A 10,711-nucleotide genomic window follows, 5' to 3' on the forward strand; every position below is an offset into this window, starting at 1 on the left:
TGACCCAGGGAACTCTTTTTTTTTTTTTTTTTTTTTTTTTGCCATTCAAGAATGTGTAATTGCAAGTCAACTACAATAGGTGGCAGCATCTAAAAACATGTTAATTTGTGACTTGTAAAGTGATCTGGATATCTCTCTTTTTTGTTTCTAATTATTGTCATATATTTAGTATTGTTTAAGAATAACAAAAGAAACAACAACAACAACCAAACAACAATTAATCAATATCACAGGAAAGGGAGTGGTGTTCCTTTATGTTCCTTTTGTAAACTGATCATTGTTTTCCAAAGTAAAAGCAGATTTTTACAAATGTCTAATTTGGATTTAACACAAATGATAATCAGTCTGCTTTCATGTAGGCGGGGAACGGAAAGTAATTGAGATGCGCTGTCTTTAACGTGACAAAATATCCATCAGAATTTCACACCTCAAAATCCAGTCCAAGGGGTCAACGGGTGACTATGAAGAGAAGAATAAGTCCTTTTTGTCCCTTTCATGATACAGTAACAGGGTTAGTTTTAAAACCATCTTCTGATTTTGTGGATCTTTCACAACTCATCAAACTGCTTTTCTAATTCATGAATTCAAAGTGAAACAGAGGCAGTGAGATGAGCATCAATTTAATTTTAATTAGCAGGTTGACACATTCAATGACATAAAAAGAGAAGATTCATGTGATGAGGATGGTGAAAACATATTTTCATTGAATGTGCTTGGCTCGACTATTGTTCGCATGCAAAACCTTCATATTTCTTGATGAGGAGCTCCATCCCTAAGCAAGTAGGTCTGTGTTCTTGGTTTTGACACTCCGCTGGTGTCGGCCAGTATTCGAGCCAGGTGTTCTCTCCAAAAACATAGTGGAAGCTGAAGAGAAGACGGTAAAAATAAGGTCATCTTTCACGTGCGGTGTTCCCTTGCTACTTCGCGGTTTCGGTTGTTGTGGATTCACTCGATGGCGGATTTTTCATTTGTGACCATCATGTACTGCTATTTTACCTTGCTATTTAGCCACATTTTCTTGCTCCTTTTCTCCCTTCTAAGTCGGCCCAGTGAAACAAAATGTTGATTTTTTTTTTTTTTGGTATTTGTTTTACAAAAACCGAGACCATGGAAATTAGACAGCTTGCCGCCCATAGCCAGCAGCTCGGTATTTTAGTCTATATTTTGCATTTCAAAAGTTATATTTATTTTGTGTAACAAGTGTTGAGAAGGGTGGAACTGTGTGTGTGTGTGGGGGGGGGGGTCATAATGGCTGAAAAGTCATCTGCTGCTTCGCGGAAATTCACTTATTGGGGGAGCCTTGGAGTGTATCACCCCCAATAAGTGAGTGAACATCGAACACCAAACAGAACCAGCCTTGATGTCAAAAAAAAAAAAGGTCACTCAACTCTCGCACACATTTTACACATCCGGAGACTCACGTTTGTGCCTCGTCATTTCTGTAAATATCTTTCGATGAGCCCATGATCAAATAGGATTTGCCAATCTCCAACTCCAAAGCATCCCTGCAGTGTGGATAACTGAGGAATGTGCGCAGTTTCCCTTGGGCACCCATATCTTTATTTCCTGTAATAGCAACATGGGAGAAGAAAGAAAATATTATTCATGGAAAAAGTGTCATCAGTATGAGAGCATCAATATTTTTGAAAAATATCTTTCCTGTCAGGGCTAAACCTCCCAGGTCCAAATTTGGTCAATTTCATATTTTTTCACACATCTCTGCAATTGGTCAGTTCCCATTTGCGTCTGTTATTTTTAGAATTGATTCAGCAATTTAAAGTGTTGAAACTGGCTTGCTCTCTTTAATAATGCAACATTAGTGGCTCAAAAAAAGACATGCCGTTTGTTTCCTGAAAAGTCAGCATTTTGCCCGACACCAGTCATACGTAAGACAGCAAATGTGAATATTTCCAAGGTCAATAAAAATCCAATCCCACCTTCTTTGATGACTTTATTCACCCGTGCTGTGTAGAGGTCAGTTGACAGACTGTCTTTCAATTGTTCCAATTGTATTTGGTACACTAAGGAAAGCCAAGTTACACATTATCTTCTTGCTTACTCATTTGCGCGATCACCTAATATGACAAATAAAATCAACATACTGTACTGTACGTTCTCTTACCAAAGTCTATCTTGCTGGTTGGGGTACTCTCACAAGACTTTTCTGCGCGCAAATCATTACTGATTTGACCCTTCTTTTGTAGACTGCAGTTCTCTGGGTGGGAGGAAAAAAAGATTATTTAAGTGGATGCAGTGATGTGTTAGTGTTCTGTTATGCAGCTGCGTTTTTTTGTTGTGTTTTTTGTTTTTTTCAGAAAATTCACATGATACAGTCTGAGGAAACTGGAAATTGTCGTCCACTTACCTTCAGCACAGGTACATTCGTTCTTTGTGCAGAGTTTCAACAGCTGACCTGCTCTCCTCTCAGGATGGTAGAATTTCACACAATGCCTCTCTACAAATAGACAAGCAGTTTTTGTTGAGCTCACAGAAATGGACAGTATTGACTGTCTTGTTGAGTTGTCAAGTGTGGTTTGAGAAAGTTGCTCTGTCTGTAGCCAAGGACTGAGATTCGTTTCTGATTTTACTGCTAAACCGGATTTTCATTCATTCATTTTCCGATCCGCTTTAACCTCACAAGGGTCAGGGTGGGTGTTGGAGCCTATCCCAGCCGTCTTCGGGCAGTAGGCGGGGGACACCCTGAACCGGTTGCCAACCAATCGCATGGCACACAGAGACAAACAACCATTCAGGCTCACACTCACACCTAAGGACAATTTAAAGTGTTCAATCAGCCTGCCATGCATGTTTTTGGAATGTGGGAGGAAACCGGAGTACCCGGAGAAAACCCACGCAAGCACGGGGAGAACATGCAAACTCCACACAGGAAGGCCGGAGCCGGGATCAAACCCACGACCTCTGCACTGTGAGGTCGATGTGCTAACCACTGGTCCACCGGGCCGTCCATCATGTGACTAACAGAAAGGAAAACATGTAAAGCCTTAAAGCACTATTCTTGGCACTACAATGCCATAGCTATTCATGTAACTATCTATCTAGCTATCGAGTAGTTGAAATGTCTGTCTGTCTCGTCTTCATGACTATCACGCACTGTATTTGAATAAATAACATTTGAGAATTGCAAACATTGGCTTAGTCCACTTGCGTAATGATTATCAAGACCACTCGTTTGCAGTTCCACAAGTCAAGGTAATTTGGTCGGATATTTGTTTCGTTACATCAAACAGGGTAAACAGTGCAGTGGTGAAATATTGTTCTTATCAAATGCTGGATTTGACTCCTTGCAGTCAACAGTTGACTCATTGTTTGCAGAGTTCGTGTAGGGGTGGCTGCGAGGGACGTTCTCCTTAGGTTCGACATGGTGGGGCGTTTAGAGTAGGGTCGTGACATGATCAAAATGATAAGAAAGGGAGAAAAAGGGAGAAACAACCAATGCAAGTGCAAACTGCATTCGCTAATGTTCACTGAAGAATCCTGCTTCAACATGAAAACGATAAAGCAGATGAATGAGCAAATTCATTAAAACCGTCCTTAAAAACACTTCACAAAGTATTAAAGTGCTTTATGAAATACAATCGTAGCAATCTGATGTTTGGAATATTTTGTGGAATTTTAGAATAAAGTTTATAAAAGCCAAATTTTTGATACAGCTCTGCTGTGGAGTTTCATTATGTGCTGGTGTACCTAATGTTGTGACCAAGAGCGTAGGTCTGTGTATCTTTAGCTTATCCTTAGCTTCTAATGATTCTCCCTCTCATGTGCTGCATGAAGGTGATGTCTTCCCCCAACCTGTTGAAGGTCGGAGCAGCAGAAAACATTTTTGTGGAGTGTCAAGACTGCACTGGGGGCGACATCAAGGTGGACGTTAACGTGATGAACCATGACTCAGTGTGCCCCGAATCGGTTGCCAGCCAATCACAGGGCACACTGAGACAAACAACCATCCGCGCTCACGCTCACACCTAGGGACGGACAATTTAGAGTGTTCGAATCAGCCTGCCATGCATGATTTTGGAATGTGAGAGGAAACCGGAGTACCCGTAAAAAACCCACGCAGGCCCGGGGAGAACATGCAAACTCCACACAGGGAGGACGGAGCTGAAATTGAACCCGGTACCTCTGCACTGTGAGGTCGACGCGCTAACCACTGGAGCACTGGGCCGCCCTGCTCAACCGTATTTGACACAATCAATTAGTTCCCCTTGACTCTTCTTCATCTTGTTAAGACCCCACATCTTTCCAAAAAATATCTTTCGGGAGAAAAATCGATCTCATCTTTCTCTGCACCATATAACAACACTGTGTGAGGCAGAAATTTCTTTGTGACTCACGATCATAGTATTCATAAACGGACACAGCAGCGGGTTGTAAGATGCCGACTTTCAGGGTCTGGATGATCCTAAAGCTGACTTCCTCACGACGCTTATGAGAGACCTGTGGAGGTGGTGTAAACAAAAGTGAAGCAGCTCTACATGAAGGAAAAAGGGGCAAGATGAAGAGTTTTTCGCCTTACTTTGTCCAAGTAGATGATGAGAGAGCCCTTCTCTGATAAGACTGTGTTCATCTCATACTTTGAAATGGTGGGGGCGTGTCCTTTGGCCAGCTGCACGGAAACATACAATCTCAGAAACTGCTTCGACGCGATAATGACAATGCAAGGTTTGTCTGTGAGGGCTCGTACCAAGTTCAGGTCGTTCTCGTTAACACGGAAGCCAGTCAACAAGCCGATGTCCAAGATTGACATGGATGCATCATGCTCTTTGTTTTTATAACTGCTCAGACACCAGCATAAAATTGAAAATTAGATTTTGATTTTTTGTCAGCAATATGGAGAAAAGTAAGTTAGCAGTCTTCTTTTCCTGGTTGTACTTACATAACCTCTATTTTTAGCTTGTATATCTTCTCTTCCACATCAAGTTTTTCTACAAAGACATAGCAGATGAGCTGTTTCATGTTTTCATGCAAACAATGAAAACATCCGGGCAGATGAGCACATTGCCAAACTCATTTTTAAAAATGACCAAATATCAACATTACCTGGAATAAGTTGCACCGACAGGTCAAAATTCTGACAGTCACTTTCTTTTTCTGATGGCAGGGCATAATACAAGGACACCAACTGTCGGATTGACACAACAGCAAATTATATGATGGAAATCATTTTCAAGGAATGAACATATGTTGGTTCTTTTTATTTTGTAACTTGTCTCAAATACAGCATTAAGTAAATGGCTAGGACTGCATCTCAACTCAACTCGACTCAAATGTAGTTATGAAGCACTTTCAAACAGCCATCGCTGCACACAAAGTGCTGTACATGGAGCAACTAACATATACAGCATCTGTTCAAGTCTATTTAAAAACAATAAAAGACTTTATAATGATACTTTTTTTGTGATGTCAATCTTTTGATCTGCCTCAATAATGTAATGAATTTAAAATAAAACAGGTTTTGTTCACCAATTTTTAGATGAGATTAAAATATAGATTAATTAGATCAATTAATTACAGATCATAATTAATTAATCTCACAATTTTTTTAATCGCTTGACAGCACTATTCGTTATATCGCTGAGCTTAAGGCGTAATTTGAACCAGCCTTTTTGTGTCATTTCCAAGCCAGAGGACACACAGTCCCCACCTAAACTCTCCCCCTAACCCTTTCAGAGACAGCGGTTACCACAGTGGACAGTTTATCATGTTATCAGGTTACAGGTTGTTATTATTGGTGCATGAAATGGTAAAACTCAACAATAAAATGGTTTTTGGACCTCTACAGCAGCTGTTAACAACAGCATGGAGAATTAGTTGACTTACCGTTAGTGTTGCTTCTCCACTACCTTCAGCTGTAACTTTGACATCTTGGTTAATACTCTGCATCTGTGGGTTAAAAATGCACACAAACGCTTATTTATAGATGTTTAATTTGGACAGCAGTAAGATTGCGAGATTAATGAGATGTGGGGGCCCTCTCACTTCAGCTGTTCTTGTGGCATGGTGGTTTTGCTTGTTGAAGTTATATTTGAGAGGTCTCGATCTGCCCGGCACATCAATGTCCACTTTCAGATCGTAATCTGGCTCTTTGGCACTGGTCCAATATTCCGATATAGCTTGATATACCATGATTGTCGCCTATCCAGACAAAAAGAGGAAAAGCTCTGAGCTGAGCCCAGATGACACGAATTTGGCCATAAAATATACTCTCACCTGAGTCGATCCATAGCCTCCGCCCACCTTCCTCTGCTTGTTGAACCATCGCACCACAGGTCTGGCTTCCTCAAAGGCCTTTATGAACAGATTAAAATCAACATTTTGCACTGGATGGACAGTACATGTAGCAACTATCAACTACTGTTGAAAGTGGTTCTCAGTCAATAATATTACAGGACAATGTGGTAAACCTTTGCTTAAATGAATGATGACGTTTTACATTGATTTTGATGTATCCTCGGTGACAAGGTCAGTCTCGAACACAGTTTCTTTCGAGAAAAATCACCCTATTTTTTTGTGGCGCCCATATGAATCAAATTCACTTACCCGAGCCTTGACCAAAGCCAGAAGAGCATAAGCTGTAGCCTCCAGTGTATAAATATGTCCCTTTGGTACAGGCCAATGGGAAAACTCTGCAAGGAGACATGCAATTTGTAAAATATTGCTTCAATTCATATTTTATAATATGTATATGAAATATAGTAATTATCTGCAACACAATAAACACAATTTAATAAACGTCATTCATTTTTGTAACGGATCCAAAAAATATATATTTATTCTGGAAATCACAATACTATGGCTACAGTGTGTCAGTTTATATTAGAATGTATTTTCATTTTTTTTATTTTTTTCCTTTGGTCACAGCACTATAATTTACCTTTGATTATAGAATACCAAGGAGTAAAATGAACACAGTTTTCGAATTCACCTGGGGAAGCGAACTTGAAGAGGATCTCCTTGTTCAGCTTCTCCTTATTCGCTAAAGCATATGATGTTATGGCAACAGCATAAGGGTTGGTGAGGCTGGGCAGACGCTTTTCCAGGTAAGCAAGAGCTTTGGCCTCGCTATCTTCCAAACTCTGGAGAGATGGAGAAGAAAGTAAAATGGGGGATCATGATAGTACCAAGGGTCAGTCCTTGGACCCCTGTTGTTCTGTTGTTCAGAACCCAATGGTGGCAATCATAAGCTATGCAGATGACACGCAGCTTTAGTTATCAATTTCCCCTGATGACAGATGTGTGCCTCTGCAGTGGATTAAGCCTTCCTCAAAAATTGGCGAATATCAGTTCTATTTATAGGGATGTATGTTCAGGATAGACAAGAGAGGCAATGCAACATTACTCCCCGGTGTTCTTTCTCATACCCTTAACTAGAGGTAAACTGTGTTTGGCTCCAATAAATTCATCCTAACTCGTCCAATTCTTTACCGACTAACACACAGATGGGTTTGTTGTAAACATCAAGACACCTAGTAACAGTCATTTTATAATCAGGTCTTTCATATTAAAAATAAAGGGAAGATGAAATGCTTTTATTTATTTTTTTAAAGGGAGACCTGAAAAACAACAATAATAATGCAACAACAACAAACGTGACCTTATATTAAATATTCTTATGTTGTTCTTGCCATCACAATGGTGAACAGTTCTGAACTGAGAGACAAATAATTAAATGTTGAAACACGTTTCAATGAAGGTCAACATTGAAATACAGTATAGGCTAATCTTGTACTTTGGGTTCATAGTTTTATATTTGAGACCCGAGGAATAGTGCCTCACCAGTGATGAACCTCACCTCACGTCACTGGTTCTATGTCATCCCGACTGACTGGTTAAAGCACTGAATGTTTACTTTGCACATGTGCAGTTTGAGTATAAAGCCAGACAGGTATCATCTAAATTCAAGTGTCACCAGAGGTTCGTTTCCTCCAGTTTTCTCAGCCAAACACGAGGTTTCCGAGTGACTGAATGTTCTGACGGTCATCTGGGATTCCTAAACCCTAAGTCACATTCGTGACTTTTGTTTTAGTGAGCTTGGCACAGTAATGTACTGTACTGTAAAGTTTTAACTAGTTATGTATTACACATGACAGGAAGACTAGCAATGACATTGCTTAGGGATAGATACTTGCATCTGATGCTGCACTATCAATTATGTCATCAATTTGCTGGCACTGGGACCATTATTCCCAGTGCCAGCAAATTGATTGAAAGGATTATCCTTCAAAAAAAAAAAAAGGTGACTTGATCAGTCATACTAATGCAGAATTCTTGCATCCATCGCTTTCTCAGGCCAGTAATGAAAAGTTGTTGGCAAGTCCAGTATATGGGGTAAAGCACTCACATTCACAGTGGCAGAGCAAAGTGCGCTGGACTCCTGCATTGCAATGAGATGGAAGGCTGTCATGGAGGCGTCTGAGTCTCCACCCCGCACGTCACCCTAAACACATGCATACGCACGTACACGATACATAGATAAAGCTACATTATGATCAGAATCGTTGGCAAAAAGATCAATTCACTGCAATGAAAAATGATTGCCCTTACAATCATCTCGCCGTGAGCCACCCTGCCGACTTCTCGAAACATGCCGTCAGGTTGCTGCGCATTGAGAATAAGAAACTTGACAGCATCACAGATCACATCTCTTTGCACTGCCACCAGCTGGTTGGACATGGAGAACACTTTGGCAACATAGGCTGTCAGCCTGAAAGACGAGAGGGCACACTGCTTCAGTTCTAGTCATTGGAATACACAACATTCTTACTTTGTTCATGAAAGATTACGAATGGCAGATACATTGTGTTTTTTGTTTGTTTGTTTGAGTGACTCACCAGCTGCTACTACGTCCATTGCCCCACACAGAAAAAGAACCATCTTTCTTCCGATAAGCAAGCTCATTTCTGTACCCTGTGCCCAAAACAGACTTTTTAACCACCTTGACATCAAATTTCAGTGTCTTTCATCACTGACAGTTTGTGGAATCCTCAGTATTTAATTCTAAATATTTTTAATTAATGCCTGTTTCTTAAACAGTATAATGTGAACCTACCAGTTTTTATGTGTTGCAGGGCTTCATTACGTTTCTGAAAGCCCACAGTTTCCCACTGGTTGGTTTTGTCCAAATAGGTCGTTGCAATTACAGGCAGGGTCATGTGGATCATGTTCTGCTCTCCACAGCCACCAGGCTGATAAATCAGGCTACCCATTGATGTCCCAGCAATGGCATTCTCCACCAGTACACTAACTTGTTCTCTACCTACATGAAAATAGATACACACAATTAAAAAAAAAAAAAAAAAAAAAAAACATAGCCAAAAAAAAACATAACCCCCCGAAAAAAAGATTGTTGTCGCACATATTTTCTTTGTGTCAGCATGTGGATTTGTCTAGTTATAGCAACGTGGATAGTTGGACACAACCAAAATATATCTCACCTATCACAGAGATTTGTGTGACAGAGTCAGTGCCCGGTACCACATCTTTCTTGGGAATTTGACTGTTGATAATGACTTCTTGTTTACCATCTACAGTGTATACACAAAAGTTTGAGTATTAAGTGTCAAAAAAATAAAAATAAATAAAACAACATGAAACAATTACAATGTTCTTGTCACAGTGTCGTGGAATGTGAAAACTTACTTATTCCTTCTTTAGCAGGGTCAAGGTTTACGATCTGAGGAGACTTAATCAGCACCCCTTCAGGCTAGAAAAGCAAAAATATGGATTTAAGAAGAGACAATTAGGATTTATGTTGTACACAGTTGCGGAGATTTTTGGCTCTATTTTCATTTCCAGAGCAAGTCCAGCGCAAAGCACAGTCTGACTATGACGTTTTAATTCTTTTGGCATTTTGCTAGACTTTGCACAGGTAGAATTGGGCGTAATGGGACGTTTGCGTTGTTGAGGAATGGACGTAATCTTTGCACAGCCAATTGTAGCTGCATCCCTCGTTTGCACTCAAATCAAAGTGGTTGGCGCGCAGTATGCCCAATTACATTGTGGAAACAGAAATAGGCTTGCTGGAGTCCATGCTTGACAGGTAAACTGCAAGATCCCCCCTTGTGGATGATTTAGTCAGCCGTGCATGTGACGTGGGCAATTGGAGCCTGCCTTGCACTCAGGACGCACATTAAATCAGATAACATCCACAACACACATCCGGACTGCCGAATCTGTCTGCCTGCACCTTGATCTAATACACCAAAATCGCATTATACCACCTACCCTACCATTTAGACATGCTTTACCGAGTATAAAATCCAGTCTACTTTTGTAACTAAATTTGCAGATGCACTGGGGGGCGCAGCAGGAATGCTCAGTGAGTTGTAGCACATCTATCAAATTCACAAACACAACTTGAATATCGCAGTTATGCCCGTACTTACCCTGAGCACATGGGTGCCAGCTAGTCTACTAAGTAGGGCCCTTAGTGTTCAACTAATTTTCACCATTTCACTTTTCCAGATTTGTTTTGGGTATGCCTAAGGCAGCACTGTGATTCACGAAGGAGTCTAGCATGAGTCTACGCTCCCCCACTACCTAAGACATATAGGGAAGTGCATTTTCTCTATGGATCGTTTGTGGCCACTTTAGTGCCTCATTGTTGACAGTAAGTGACAGTGAAATATATATATATATATATATATATATATATAGAGAGAGAGAGAGAGAGAGAGAGAGAGAGAGAGAGGGA

At 40.5% G+C, this 10,711-nt stretch overlaps 1 protein-coding gene across 1 annotated transcript in view; it reads right to left on the reverse strand.

Annotated features, from left to right (window-relative positions):
- Positions 1-601: 601 nt before the first annotated feature.
- LOC109527282 (complement C3) overlaps positions 602-10,711 on the reverse strand; it is a 22,571-nt gene continuing 12,461 nt past the window's right edge. The window contains exons 23-43 of the mRNA XM_019889089.1: positions 9,658-9,721; positions 9,453-9,542; positions 9,068-9,274; positions 8,850-8,925; positions 8,563-8,722; positions 8,360-8,455; positions 6,944-7,094; positions 6,559-6,644; positions 6,229-6,306; positions 5,998-6,153; positions 5,839-5,901; positions 5,059-5,140; positions 4,895-4,943; positions 4,703-4,793; positions 4,535-4,624; positions 4,353-4,455; positions 2,366-2,455; positions 2,123-2,215; positions 1,938-2,021; positions 1,422-1,566; positions 602-864 (exon numbers count right to left, since the gene is read on the reverse strand). Coding sequence (XP_019744648.1) covers positions 723-864; positions 1,422-1,566; positions 1,938-2,021; positions 2,123-2,215; positions 2,366-2,455; positions 4,353-4,455; positions 4,535-4,624; positions 4,703-4,793; positions 4,895-4,943; positions 5,059-5,140; positions 5,839-5,901; positions 5,998-6,153; positions 6,229-6,306; positions 6,559-6,644; positions 6,944-7,094; positions 8,360-8,455; positions 8,563-8,722; positions 8,850-8,925; positions 9,068-9,274; positions 9,453-9,542; positions 9,658-9,721 — 2,196 coding nt within the window. The 3' untranslated portion in view covers positions 602-722. The remainder of the gene's footprint in view (positions 865-1,421; positions 1,567-1,937; positions 2,022-2,122; positions 2,216-2,365; positions 2,456-4,352; positions 4,456-4,534; positions 4,625-4,702; positions 4,794-4,894; positions 4,944-5,058; positions 5,141-5,838; positions 5,902-5,997; positions 6,154-6,228; positions 6,307-6,558; positions 6,645-6,943; positions 7,095-8,359; positions 8,456-8,562; positions 8,723-8,849; positions 8,926-9,067; positions 9,275-9,452; positions 9,543-9,657; positions 9,722-10,711) is intronic.

The sequence above is a fragment of the Hippocampus comes genome, unplaced genomic scaffold (genome assembly GCF_001891065.2).
Source record: "Hippocampus comes isolate QL1 unplaced genomic scaffold, H_comes_QL1_v1.1 scaffold86, whole genome shotgun sequence".
In the NCBI taxonomy this organism is placed as follows: domain Eukaryota; kingdom Metazoa; phylum Chordata; class Actinopteri; order Syngnathiformes; family Syngnathidae; genus Hippocampus; species Hippocampus comes.